Raw genomic sequence first — 14,398 nt, 5'->3', positions numbered from 1 at the left:
ATGCAGCAGTTCTACCCCCAACCTCCAACCCTATTTTTTCTTCACACTCATTGTCCCACACAGACTCAACAACCTCTATCTCAATGCTTACCTTTGTCTCTTTCCTGTCTTTGTGCTTAGACTGTACAAACACTATAAGGCCTTGTTCAGAAAGTCCACCTGATTCAGCCACACAGTGAAAACCAAGCTGGCCTGGCACACAGAGGGAGAGTGTGATAAGCAGATGCAGATAACACAACATACATGCAGTGACCATATTGGATGTTGAGAAGGAAGGAAGGAAGGAAGGAAGGAAGGAAGGAAAGGAAGGAAGGAAAGGAGGGAGGGAGGGAGGGAGGGAGGAAAAAAGGAGGGAAGAGAGGAAAGAGAGGGGAGAGGAGGGTAAAGGGAGCAGCTCTCAGCTGCAATGTTATGAATATGACGCAGAGGCAGCAGCCAGAGCCACTTCTCTCCTCTCCTCTCTTCTATCCAGCTCAATGCTCCATACCCACTGAGAGAGGGAGAGAGAGAGTGAGTGAGTGAGTGAGTGAGTGAGTGAGTGTGTGTGTGTGTGTGTGTGTGTGTGTGTGTGTGTGTGTGTGTGAGAGAGAGAGAGAGAGAGGGCACCGTATTCGTTGTAACAACAGATCAGCAGTAGGTAGCAACAGATCAGCAGTAGGTAGCAGTTCTCAAAGCACCACAGTGCTTTGAGAAACTGTGGTGTTGCTCTCTCTCTCTCTCTCTCTCTCTCTCTCTCTCTCTCTCTCTCTCTCTCTCACTGACAGACTGCTCATATACCTACAGTGAACATTTGGATTTGTATTAGCTTTGTTTCATATATATGTATAGCTACATAATGTTAATATTGTTGCCAATCTTCCTGGTTTGCTTCCAAAGTCATATATCAGATCATCATAAGACAGCTGGTTGCAAACTTTATCGTTGACCCTAATTATTGAGTTCTCAGATGAGTTTTGCTTAGCACCAGATCACCTGGGGTCTGGATGTGTGTTTTTTGGGGACGGGGAAATCCTCTTCACTATATTACGAGGGACAATTAGTGCCACTGTTAGAAAAAATAAACAGATAGAAGGAATCATTTTTTTTAAATTGACTATTTCACAATGTTAAAGGTATTGAAAATAATCCTGGATCCGTCTCACCACCAAGGTTTAATGGATCATGTGGAATAAAAATCTGTTCATTTCAAACAACACAAACAAATAAGCCAAATTTAAAACATCCCCTCCTTGGTGGTGGTAATGATCCCAAACATGTAGAAATGTGCATCTCCATCATTTATGCACAACACTAATGTGACCAGCATACATCTTCCATATGCATGGAAGATCTGAGCGCTCAACCAATTTTCAATACATTTTCAAAGGTTTTAGAAAGTCTTATTTGACCATCACAAAGTATAAATTGTATAAAATGTACCTGGTGTGCATTGCTGCCTTCATTTGAACGACAAATAAGTCAGCAAATCCAAAAACTACAAAAGAAAACAAATATGGCCGCTTCGCCCCTGCTCTAGAGCGTCACTACGTCATTTTGCCGGGAATGTGAGACCATGTGGCCCTCAGACCACGTGACTCCCAGACCACGTGTCTCCCAGCCGGCTTGCTTGTTCCTCCGCTGTGAGATTCACGCGCACACCAGACAGACTGAGCTTGAGTACACTAGCAAGATGGCGGCGCGGTGGGGAGTTGGCGAAGAGATTTTAACAGAGTGCAATTTGGATTTCTTTCGTATTGATACACTAGACGAGGTAAATGGCAAACAGTTTACGTTATTTCCTGGTGTATGATTCCACTACTGCGTGTTGTTTAATGTTTTCCATCAGCGCAGACCTGGTTGTGTGTACAAACTGTCCACCATGCGTGGAAAAGTGACACGTGGATGTGGTCGCGGTGTTGGTCGTACAACTTGTATCACCAACAGTATCTTGTTTTGACACATTTACATCTATATCTGGTGTTGAAGCAAAACCATAATGAAGCATTTATTTCAAACGTGCACCTTTTGTGAAGACGTAGAGCTTTGTTGTCGCCTGACCGGCCGGCTAGTCTGCCCGCCCGGAAGCTGATTAACCGTTTATCAACTCAATAACTTAAGTGACAGTTATGTTTCAAGTTAGTCGATGGTCTGACATGTTTAACAGTATTGTAGTGATGTCCTGTAGTTCATATCAAAGCTCCATTGTGGTGCCCACGTGTGAAAGTTCGTGCTGCTCACCAACTGACCCACACACGTGGTGTCGTAGCCTTGCTAGCAGTATGAGCTTTCCTGGACTGCAGTACGTTTACCGCGATCTTAACAAACGCACCAGTTGGCTTGTGTTAACATGGTGTAACGATGTCGTGTTCACGTTTACACTAGAGTGGCCTCAAGGCAAACACGTTGCATGCATGTTACAGTATGTTTGTAATGCTGACCACAAAGATGGCGAAGCTCTTGTATTTGAAAGAGCTCGTCATCCGCACGGCTACAACGACAACGCCATTGATGTACTGACAAGGCCAGGTCTAAAGTGTTTGATTCCAACAATGTTTGATTCTTGAAGATGTGCATGTCCTGGTCAATGCATGAAAGGAAACACACGCAGCCGGCAACAACACTCGCCTTCGGTAAATCGCATGTATTGCGTTCATTCCTACCATTTTACAGCGTAATTCAATTTTATGGTTTGAATTTAAAATGACATCACTTTTATGAGTGTTAGAAAAAGACCCCATAGTTAGTTGTTGTAGTTCAACACGTGGGCTCTAACCCTGGATAGTGTAGGAAGGGTCTGGGCCCGTGTGTGTGTGTGCGCGCGCAGTGAGACACACGTGGGTTTCTGCATGGTAGGCCTGGAGTCAAACTATGTGTGAGCCATTGGACTCTCACTATGTTTCCGAAACGAAGTGTGACTATTCTCAAATATATTCTATTGTCAGTATTGACATGACAAACATCATGTGACTGTAAACTGAAAATGCATAAAGTCTCTCTGGTTATAGAAAGTAAATCCAAATAAAAAATCTTATTGTTAGTTGTTCTTAATCAAATCCTTAAATTGATTGAAAATGTCACAAGTGTTGGATAAAAGCTTAACAATCTATGGACATTTCCTGGACACACATTGGACATACTACTGCTGTACTGACAGCTCTTAAAGAAAGAGCGTCTCACTGTGCCATAGTCCACATCCTGGAATTTATTTTGTTACCTCTGACATTCCATCAGATCATTATGGTCTATACTTGCCGAATTTTTTGTAGACTTTTATTACTTCATCCTATTCAAAGTTGATGGACTTAATAGAGCAGAGAAGCCACCCCCAATCGCCTTTTTATCCAATAAACCAAGAACATGCACAAAGCACCCATCTATCTTTTGGGATTTTATAATTGTACATTTTCACGTTGCAATTTTAATTCAATTAATGTCAACAGTATGTTTTTATTTGAGTGCGCCTCAAGATACTTAAAGTTGCCTCTCAGTGCATACAAAGAGCCAGACACTTAAAATCAAAAACTCAAACAGGTCAATTCAACTGATGTGGTACAGACACCAGCAAAGACAAAAAACAGGAGTTACAGGGTGGGCAGGCTGGCGTGGCAGGGGGATAAAACACTAACACTGCAGGTAGGGGGGTCGGGTGGGTGTTGCAGTGAGGCCAGTTTCAACAGGTCATACACCATCAAAGATGAGCACATTGAGATGGAAATGTCCAAACCTGAGGGTTTTTGTCTTTTGTGTTGGTGGTGAATTTAACACTGGAATTGTTGAAACTGGTTTATCTTCTGATAATTTGTATTCATTTGAATGCAAGACTTCCTTAAGTTGCACGGTGGAATTCTAAAACTCAAACTACTGTATGTTTGAAATAAGTGAGGGCCAACATCTTCGGGGATAAGTTTTAGACAGTGTTATGGACTGACAGGATAGAGAGCAGCATAGGAGGAATGTAGTATGTCTGCACACGGAGGTTCTTATCCTGAAGGATTTATGTAATCAAAGTTAACCCTCACCAGGGTCTTAATCAGGCAAATTCTCTACCTGAAACTCAGTGTGCAGACTACCTTTCTTCTTTTATGTAATGTGCACAAATAGGCACTTGTGAATGAACATTATCAGATGGCAATGTCTCGATTGGTTAATATTTTATTCAATAATTTGTTTGCCCCCTTGCTTTTTGAAAATCTAAAGTGGTGTCATCCCTCTATAGGCTGATGCCTTGAACTCTGGAGGAACTCTGGAGGCCCTTCAAAGCTACTTGGACCCCTCCATCCTGTCTATCTTTGAGGACACGCCAACAATAGAGGCAAGACTGATATACAATACTTGAAATGAAGGATTAAAGCAAATGAAGTGAGATGTAATGCACAAGTGTTTTACAGTTGTTTCTACACATTACTGGTATCCACTTGCCTAATACATAGTATTCATGTTTGTTTAGGCTAAAGGAGTATATGATGAGAGTGAGGCAACATTGCTGACGGCGTTAACGGAGATCCTTGATAATGTGGATGATGAGAACCTGTCCCCATTCGACACACTGCCTGACTCAGATTTGCTGGCGGGTCAAAAGGGCAGGGAACAGTCTCCGGTTAGTAGCCAGCTGTCACATGCATGACTAATATACACCTTTCCTTCTCTACAACCCCCTTCTGGCCTTTTGTTTCTGGGAGGAGAGCCACACACACACACATGTGGGGTTCCCAAACTTTGAACTGGTTTCCACATTTCCCTCACTTTTGTTGCTTCCTTGTGTCTTACCTGACTTTTCTTCAAAAAGGTTGTACATACACTGCAACTCTGACAGATTAACGACATCCCAGTCACATTTGCATATACTACACTTGGCAGACAAGTAGTCTGTGCGGACAGGCTTGATTGCCTTGTGTGCGGACATGAATGCCACCAGATATTTACATCATACAGGCCCAAGTGGACCCTCGCCCTCAGGTAGACGCAGAAAGTATACAGTATATTGGCCATTAGTCCTCCCCACAAAAGATGCAAGGAAAAGGGGACAGAGTAAAAGAGCAACAATTTTAAGCTCTGTAAATGGCAATAAAAATGTTAAATATTCTGTGATAATTATTGCAACTCTTAAAAGCATAATAAGCGTCCACATAGGAGCCACAACCTGGCTGTAAATTCTGACTAGGCCACCACCTTTTTAATTTCACATGTTTACACAGTGAAACTAAGAACCTTTGGCACAGGTTGCAGCGATGTAATGGGTCTAGACTGAAGGTGGTCAACGAGGTCAATTCTAGATAATGGGAGTAATTTTACATCTGTTTGAGTTGTTGCTAATTGACGCCTTTACAGAAATAAGAGCTTTTGGAACGTAACTTTAAAGATGGTAGACCAAACCAGGACTAAATAACTTCTTCTAAATGATATGCCCATTGTGGTTGAGTATTTATGCCATCTTGCATTCGCTCATTTTCCACTCTAGCTCAGGAGATTGCAGTGTCTGTCCCTTTCCCTGCCGGAAAAAGACTCTGCCTGTCTGACAAGATCCTTAACTGCTGGGAAGGTAACTGCTTCTGCACCTTTGTGATGTGAACGAATATTGTAGATGGTTTCAAAGTTTGACTCGTTTGTTTCATTGTCTCCACCCAGAGCCTTCCCAGGATAGACACACACTCTCTTCAGAGGAGTGATGGAGAGGAAGAAGATGGCTTACTTACTCTGGCCTCTGGGAGGCAACATTCTTCTCTTGATAATGAGCTCATCGACTGGCGGGGTCTTGCACTTCCTCCTTTCACTCTTGAGCAAGAGGGTGAAGATGGTCTTTCGGTCTGCTTGGGGGACTTGGTCAGGCATATGCATCCTTACTGTATGGCCATTTGTGTGGAGAATGATGAGGGGGAACAGATTTTGCCCGAAGGGGGCATCTTACTTGAAATTGTCGACCAGGGGGAAAATGGAGAACCTATCCTGGCCATTCCAGGCATGGAACCCCCTGTCTCTCTACCAGTGCAAGAGCACTGCTCGGAAAACACACAAGTTCCAGATGAGATCAAAAATGTGACCTCTGACAGTTCAGATAGTATAGTTGTTGAAGTCAGTGAGGCTCCAGTAAAGGTTGCAGACCCTGTGAAATTGGCCCTGTGTTGTGATGTCAATGAGATGGCCATTAAGAAACCCAAGGAAGAGATGAAAGACATGACCCCTTCTCGAAGGAAAAAGAAAAAGAGATGCAATGAAGTGTGTCAAGTTGAACCTGTGGAAGGAAGGGTTCTTCGGAGCAGCTACACGAGGAAGAATGTAGAGGAAATGTCCAGGAAACCGCCAAAGATCCACAAAACAAAGAAAACTATAGTACCAATGGTTCCCGATGCCTCAGCTGCAACTTTTTCCACTTCAATAAATAGGAAAATTAATTCAGTCCATGCTGAAAAACACGCAGAAAACATCACTACTACAACGCTGTCACTTGAAGTGAGTGTGAAGGAAGCTGCATCAGTGTCCTCTAAACAGGACATGTTTATACGGAATGCTGAGAGGCATGAGCCAGGCTGTACACCTACAACAGTAAATTCAAAACGGCTTAATGAAATGCATAAACAGTCAGTCACTGTACTTGACAAGCTGGAATTCTTACCAGCAGCTAACTCTGGGATTTCTCCTGTCGCTCAACCAGCCACTGAGGCTACAGATAGCCGAGCAGCTGCCCCTGTCCCAGTCTCGCTAATTCATCCCCCATGTGAAGTCCTCTCGCCTGTGGCCCCTACAGTCCCAGAGCCTAAGCCTAAATCCCTCAGTCTGAAGGAGTACTGGCGACTCCGGCAACAGAAGAAGCTTGCACCGTCTGAAAAACAAGAGGACCACAGCACCAAGTGGCCAAGCCTTCCAGAGCTTCCTAAAGAGCTTCCCCCCATTCCCTGCTTGCCTGACCCCAGCCCGAAGGACCCTCGACGTACCCACCTACCAACGGCAAAGAAGGAAGAGGATGAGGTGAAAACAGCATGGCAGCCAAGGGGTCCTTGTGCACCACCCACCCCTGAGGCTCTCTTGGTACCTCCAACCTATATGGTTGCTTCCTCCACCAAGGTTTCCTCTGCTACCCGAATTCCGAAAATTAAGGAAGCATGTGCTCCGCAAATGATTTCGACTCCAAAATCTGAGTCCAAGCGTCTGAATCCTGCTGCTGCGCCATTGGAAGTTTTGCCCACAGATACTCATATCGCCTCGATTCCATTTGCATCTCAGAATTCTGGGTCTCTCTCCTCTCAACCAGCCACTCAGGTTATGCCAATTGAAGATTCAAAGCCTACCAATGCACTTTTAGGAAAACAGTGTGCAGTGGTTCATGGCACCCGCCTTCAGCCTGTAGAGCTCAGCACAGTCTGCCCTAAAACTACTGTAGATGAAATCCAACGCACCACTCCTAATGCGTCTGCACAGAGGGTTTCAAATGCCCCCGCAAAGACCACAACTATTGCACAGAAGATGACTAAAGCCATTGCTCCTTCCCCAGTGATTTATCCTGGAATATCTAGTAGTGGTAAATCCTCCAAACTGACACCTTTGGATACCCAGTCTTGTTCTTCGCCTCATCTAAAAGAAGACCCTGTTATGCTTGGTGCTAAAGGAACCTCCACTACATCAAAGAGCAAGGAATTGAGCAAATCGTCTACAAATGAGATGGGTGAGTAGTGAACTGTTGATTATTGTCTTTATTTTGTGTAATAGAGGTGTCTTGCAGAATACAATACATTCTATTGCAGTGAGTTTTAAAACCCTGTTATTAATGCTGATATAATTTTTAGGTATTGAAGCTGCTGATTTGACCAGCCTGCTCGAACAGTTTGAAGAAACCCAAGGTGAGCAATATCAGTCACTATGTTGATATGCATTTAATAATGATTGTTTGTCCAGACTATGATTAATGCCATAATGCTTTTCATCTCATTTAGACATTTACATGCTTGTGTTTACCAATTTACAATCGCATTAGATTCAGAGTCGACAAAACAACAAATAATAGTACAGTTCATCAATACGCTGTTTACATGAACAGGCATCTTATCTTATCCTCAGTGTTATCAAAGTATTATTAAATTGTATAATCTGTATTATATAATTTCAAAGATTTTTCTAACTAACAGGTGTGATGACGCAAAGTTGCTAGCTGGTTTATTTTTTTTGGGTGAAGTGGCCCCCCACTTAGTGATTGGTGCTTTTTACGGCAGACAAAATGCTTTGTGTCGCCTGCCCTGTTGCTGCAATTCTGCCTTGTCCACAAATCCACTTAATCCTTTCCCTGCTGTTTTTGTCGGGGCATTTATGGGCCCCAACCATAAAAAGTGGTTCCTCACTGTTATTCCTCATGACATTGGGCTTTTTATGACACCATCATGTTCCCAGAGTATTTGGACAAATCACCAGTCCATAAAGTCTTCAATAGAATAACAGGGACTTAACAGCAGCAACATCTGTGAGGACAACAGTGGTGAATGGAGACATTTGTGCTTTTTTTCTCCCCATGTTTGAAATTGGCTTCAGCATGTATCTGAAATAGATGTACCACCTATGATTGATGGTATTTATGATGGTTAGCCTATGTGTGTGCTGTAGCAGAAACTTTTATCCACAAAATTCCTTCAGTTTTGGTTTTCTTCTGCTACTTCCTTCTGTTCCCCGTGCTGATACCCTCCTCTTCCCTCTCTTTAGCCATAGAGGAGCAACATGTGCCGGAGGGCTCTTGTAGAGCAGCCACTGTAGAAAACTCTAGGTGAGTTGTGTGTGTGTCCTAGTCCTACCGCAAACCCTGCACTGTATCCCACCTTAATTGGCCTTTCTCTTACGGATTTTTGCATGTCTGCTTGTTCACTGCTTTCTACTTGCATACCAGGCATGCTGGCGTGTAAGTGACACTATTAATGAATACAGTCCACCAACAGACCCTTGTGCTTGCCTTTCAGTGTTGAGTTTGTTCCAGAGAAAACAATCATGGTGCATGTGAAAGCCAATGACCTGTCAAATACTGCTGGTAAGTTTGTAAAGTTTAAAATGTATTTACAAAGCTTTTCAAGCAAAGTTATTGCAATAGTTTAATTATAGGATTTAGTTTATTCCCAAAGGAGATGCAAGTGAAATCCAAATACTTAAAAATAGAACTCGTTCATACCCTCAGGAAGTTTAAGTCGTGCTTTAAGTGGAATTTCTGTCAATAAGAACAGTTTACATCTAGCGTCAGTCACCCACAACACACACCAGGTACATAAACACAAGCCCAAAGAAGTCCACCCATTTGTTAAAAGAAAGCATTGTATCTAACTAAGGTTTTTTATGGAGGTGGGTATGCAAGTACGTAATGCAAGTCAGGAGTTGATAACTTGACCTGTACTTTTATTTAATAGGAAAGGCAAATTGAAGTGATCTGTCTATATTAGACTTTGAAGTGATTCTTTGGAATTTTTCGCATATACCTGTTTGCTGCATCTTACCAGATGATAGATCTTACCAGATGATAGATCCTCCAATTCATCCATAAACTCCTTCACTGTTGTGAAAACACTGCCGGTGGGGAAGTGGAACGGTCCCCTAAACATCATTGGGCGACAACCCAAATTATTGGCAGTCTTTGTAGATCCTGGCTTGCTAAATGGTTCCATTTATCAGGATGATTCACTTGGAAAGGGGAACTTCTTCACCTGCAGATGTATGTGCCAGTGGCAGTTGCAAAATTATAGAAGGGACAGGTGATACTTGGAGGATCTAGTACACGGGTAAGATGCCACAAATACAGATATTTGTGTAAAATTCCAAAGTATCACTTAGAGCAGCAATGGCATTGCAAATAGCCATTAGATTAACTACACTTCTTACTTTAGCCTGTAGATCAACTATGTGAAAGCTGTGTATTGAGTGTAGTAGATCCATTGACTACTCCAGCTTGCCTATGGCACACCTGCAAAACATTCACTGTTTTCTCGTCACAGTAGCAGTTGTGGAAACATCAGTGCTTTAAGTCCTTGTCTGCAGGACTACTCCTCTCTCCTGTGTTAGTTATTAGCCTTAAATCAAGATCACATGTATTGTGCCTTGCAAGAAAATTGGCTTGGGTTGTTCAACAGACAAATGTGTTGAGGTGTACTTAAATATTTTTCCTTCTGCCTCAGCTCTGACTCCTCCAGCTACCCCTCCACACCAAATATGGAAACCCCTGGCCCCAGTGGCTCTGGTGGGGAAGAGGAGGCCCACTGAGGCCTCAAAGGCAAAGTCATCAATGGTTATCCAGATTGAAGCTCAGCATCTTCATTCAGCCAGGCTCCAAAGCAAACCTACTTTTGCTGCTGCCACTGCAATCCTTGACCCATCATGCATGGACCATGACTATTGCCTGCCTAACAAGCCTACTGCTGGTGAACCAGGCAAGAGGTGGAATGTCAAGCAACAATCTTCTATCAGTATCAAACCCATTAAGCAACCCACTCAGTCGCCCCCAGTTGTCTCTGCGCTTTCTGTAAAGACTACCACAAATTATGTGGATATGAATACACAAGAATTTACCCAATCAAAGGCTGAGGTAAGCTCTGTGCTGGAGACTCCTGATGCCTCCCCCACTCGAAATGAGACTGACATTACCGTTAAAGAAAGAAGTCCAAAGCAAGAAGATTTTGGGAGGTCCTATCGGCGACAGGCGACATCTCACACTCCCAACCCTAGGTCTAGCCCCAAAGAGAGGGGTAGAGGTCGACGAAGGCAGAGGGAATCCCGCCATTCCCCCAGCAATACATCCAGCAGTTCAGAGTCGGAGTCGGACTCCCATTCCTCGAGATCACGGTCGCCATCTAAGAAAAGGTTAGCCCTGCTTTCCAGAAACGTTGGAATTATTACTTCATATATCTGTTTCCAATAAACATTGCTGAGGGTGGATTATCACTTAATCTCTTACTTTTTTCTCATAGGTATTGTCCAAGTCGCTCTGGAAGCAGTACGAGTCAGTCCTCTTATTCCTCATCGCGTTCCTCCACATCAGTGTCCCGCTCCCCTCCCAGGAAGAGAAGATACTCTTATTCCTCTTGTTCCAGCTCTTGGAGTCACTCCAGATCACGGTCTCGTTCACCACAGAGACCAGTACATCTGACCAAAAGGAGAAGGCTGTGCAGGTACACACATGCATTTTGCTCATCTAAGCATTAGCCATTACAAGGATTGCCCAGCTTTGTCTCTTTAGTGCACATTCAGTCTTTTGCACAGTTTCACTGCTACTTTTGAATACTTGGACATTTAAAAAATTTTATTTGTTGTCCCCAGCCCCACATATAGGTCTGGTTATTGTGCCAAGAGAAATGCTGAAGATGAAAGACGCAGGGAGAAAGCAATTGTGAGTTAATTTAGCTTGAGCTTTGAACAGTTTAGTGTCTGACCTGTGTAATTACAAACAATCTTTCCAGTGCTGATCATGTGACTACTTTTTTGTCTCAGGAGGAGCGCAGGGTTGTTTATGTTGGTCGAATCCGTGGATCAATGACCCAGACGGAACTGAAAGACCGCTTCACTTTATTTGGCGAGATTGAGGACTGCACACTGCACTTTAGAGATCATGGGTAAATAAACTGTCTCTATGGATACAGTTTTGTCTTGCAATGTAGGCTGTATTGATTATCTTGCCTTTTAGAATAGTTGTGTAACCTTAAATAAAGATTCTGCACTGTCTTTGAACCTTGTTGGTCTTATCTGTGACCTCCTAGGCCAAGCTACAGTGCTAAAGCAAAACCAGGCTTGTTCATAACTGGAGCCTCCTGGCAAATGCCACCAGGTCGCTCTTTTAAGAGCAATTCACAGCTCAATACCTTGAGAAAAAAGCTTTTGCATTTGCTCGGATTTGTTTCAAGATATTGACAGGCTGTGCCCTTTCACTGAGACTCCTCCAGTGTTGAATAATAATTTGGTGGAATTCATTTGTGTTCAGAAAATTGGTATGCATGCTTATAATACAAGTGCACAGTCTTATACAGTTGACTCTGTTGCAGGGACAACTACGGGTTTGTGACTTACTACAACATCAAAGATGCTTTCACAGCCATTGAGAATGGAAGCAAACTGCGCAAGCCTGATGAGCTGCCATTTGATCTCTGTTTTGGTGGAAGGAGACAATTCTGCCAGACCAGCTATGCTGACCTTGGTAGGCATGGTTTTTAATAGACTGTACACTGAAGCGCACAATCATCTTACTTCACCTCATAAATGTAGTCCTGTCTGTCCATCCAGAATATTTTAAATGTGTCAAAGGTTTTGATATTGGTTATAGTTCACTCTATTGCACTGTTCTCCTGAAGCTTGTGCAAAACGTTTGCAAACTTGCTTTTCTCTGCCTGCAATGTAAAGATTAGAAGTACACATGGAGTGGGCTTTGCACAATTTATCTTTCAGGAAATTTATAGGTTAATATGTTCTAAGTAACTATATTTGCCATTGCCCCAATAGTTCACCTACATAACCACTAAGACACAATCTTTTTCTATTGAAGTTTTGTGTATTTTTTTAAAGCAACTTGCCAAAATCCACCTCAAGTGAACTTTAAATAGTTTTTGGGAATAAATTTGAGTTTCTCTAACCCTTTCAAACTTGCTACTACAAGTTGTGAAAAATGCAGGTCAATGGAAACATGGCCAGAAATGCTTTGCATGACAACTTTATAAATAGAAAAAATTGGAATAAATAATTTTTCTCTGTGACTTATGTATCAATAGAATGAATGTAATTAGACTTAAGTTAACATTGCACAAGCCAGCTGAATTTCTTTGGAAAAGAAATAACAATAATCGATGATTGGAAATTAGATTGATAAAATGGCCAATTGTTCTGCAACTACCCCGATGGATTATCAGATTTGACTAGAGGGCGGGGAATCAAGCTACTTTGTTGTACACTAAATTGAAAAATATAGTGTTATTCATTATTGAAGATTACACTAATCTTGTTTTAGGGAGACTCGAGCTTTGAAATTGTTTCTTTTATATCGGTCTTTTGAAAAAAATATTGGCCCGATGGCGTGTACAGCTGTGATGCTAACTTTGTCTTTTTTTCAGATTCTAATAGAGGGTATGAACCTTCGCCAGCAAAAGGCAAGTTTCATGGACTCGACTTTGACACTTTACTGAAACAGGCCCAGCAGAATCAGAAGAGGTAACAGGAGGCCTGCTGCTGAGATGACTGACGCTTACCTCAGAGCCATCACTTGGCTCCTCCTGCAACGCTGTCTTTACATTCATTTGTTGCATTTGTTTTGTTTTGTTTCTGCAAGTTAACACCTTCTATTGAAGTGGAAATTTGTTATGAAAATGGATTAAAAAAAAGTTTTAAAAAAAATGAGATGGAAACGTTGCATTGGAAATGTACTACAAACTAAAATAAATAATAAAAATGTATTTTGTTTTTTATTCAGATTTGGCATGCTTCATGATTGCCATATTGAGGAAGTTTGGTCAATCCTGCCACAAACTTTCCTTGACCAACTAGTTCAGGAGTATGAGAACACATTGATTATGCATTAGTGAAATTGTTTTTTCAACATAACCAGTGTTTACAGATTAACACCTGTATTTGAATGGCAATATGGGATACCAAAGAAATTGATACAGCACAATAGGAAAGGACTTAAGCATTGACCAAAAAAAGGTGATTTTACCGTTATTTAATGTTGCAGACAATACATGGGCCCTTTGCTAATTGTTAATTGAATTGTTAATTCAATTTAACTATTTATATAGCACCCAATCACAACATGTTATCTCAAGGCGCTTTACATGCAGAGCATATAAAGAAGCCCATCATTTCCCCATGAGCAAGCAGTTGGCAAAATTGGCAAGGAGAAACTCACCTTTAATGGGAAGAAATCTCAGCCAGAACCAGGCTCTAGGTGGGCGGCCATCTGCCTTGACCGGTTGCCTAACTACATATCTAGACCTAGACGTATAGCTAGTCAATTTATGAAGCCCTTAGCAAATACACTACTGTTCAAACGTAGGTCATAGAAATGGTCTTGACCTTTTAAAAAAAGGTTATTTGCGAGTGCCCCTTGATTTTTCTCTTGTACATCATTTTCATATCGTAAAATCAACATCTGAGATGCATTTGCTATATTTGACAATACAGACAAAAAACTGTCCGATTTGAATATTAATTCATATATATTTTGTCATCACGCGATCTTGAGAGATGTCTTAAAGTTAGGTTAGTGCGTTATAAGAGCGCATGACTCCTTTAAGAAGAGACGCAGGGATATAATAAGTCTACCGTGGCTGGTGGTGTGACTCTTGTTGACTGTTCAATTGCTGATGAATTAAGTTCATCTTCTAATTTAAGACGAAAGTAAATATGACAATATTCGTAAACAAAGTTTTGTAAATTTACAAAATCTTGTAAATATTCACAAATTATTCGGTGGTACTTACAATTT

General features: G+C 42.0%; 1 protein-coding gene and 1 non-coding gene across 2 annotated transcripts; both read left to right on the top strand.

Moving 5' to 3' along the window:
* Positions 1-1,616: 1,616 nt before the first annotated feature.
* pprc1 (PPARG related coactivator 1) lies at positions 1,617-13,381 on the top strand. The gene is made up of 14 exons (XM_076160957.1): positions 1,617-1,750; positions 4,196-4,291; positions 4,427-4,576; positions 5,438-5,518; positions 5,605-7,636; positions 7,758-7,811; positions 8,662-8,722; positions 8,913-8,980; positions 10,113-10,794; positions 10,902-11,102; positions 11,251-11,320; positions 11,422-11,543; positions 11,970-12,121; positions 13,029-13,381. The coding sequence occupies exons 1-14, from the start codon at positions 1,670-1,672 to the stop codon at positions 13,127-13,129; spliced, it is 3,951 nt and encodes a 1,316-aa protein (XP_076017072.1). The 5' UTR covers positions 1,617-1,669; the 3' UTR covers positions 13,130-13,381.
* LOC143008983 (small nucleolar RNA SNORA50) lies at positions 11,643-11,783 on the top strand. Its single transcript, XR_012964642.1, has one exon. It is a non-coding gene; the product is annotated as a small nucleolar RNA SNORA50 (small nucleolar RNA).
* Positions 13,382-14,398: the final 1,017 nt, after the last annotated feature.

The sequence above is a fragment of the Genypterus blacodes genome, unplaced genomic scaffold (assembly GCF_046128005.1).
Source record: "Genypterus blacodes isolate CSIRO-AG114 ecotype Tasmania unplaced genomic scaffold, CSIRO-AGI_Gbla_v1 ptg000108l_1, whole genome shotgun sequence".
Classification (NCBI taxonomy): Eukaryota; Metazoa; Chordata; class Actinopteri; order Ophidiiformes; family Ophidiidae; genus Genypterus; species Genypterus blacodes.
Note: the sequence above shows the minus strand (reverse complement) of the source record. Positions and strands in the feature narration are given on the sequence as shown.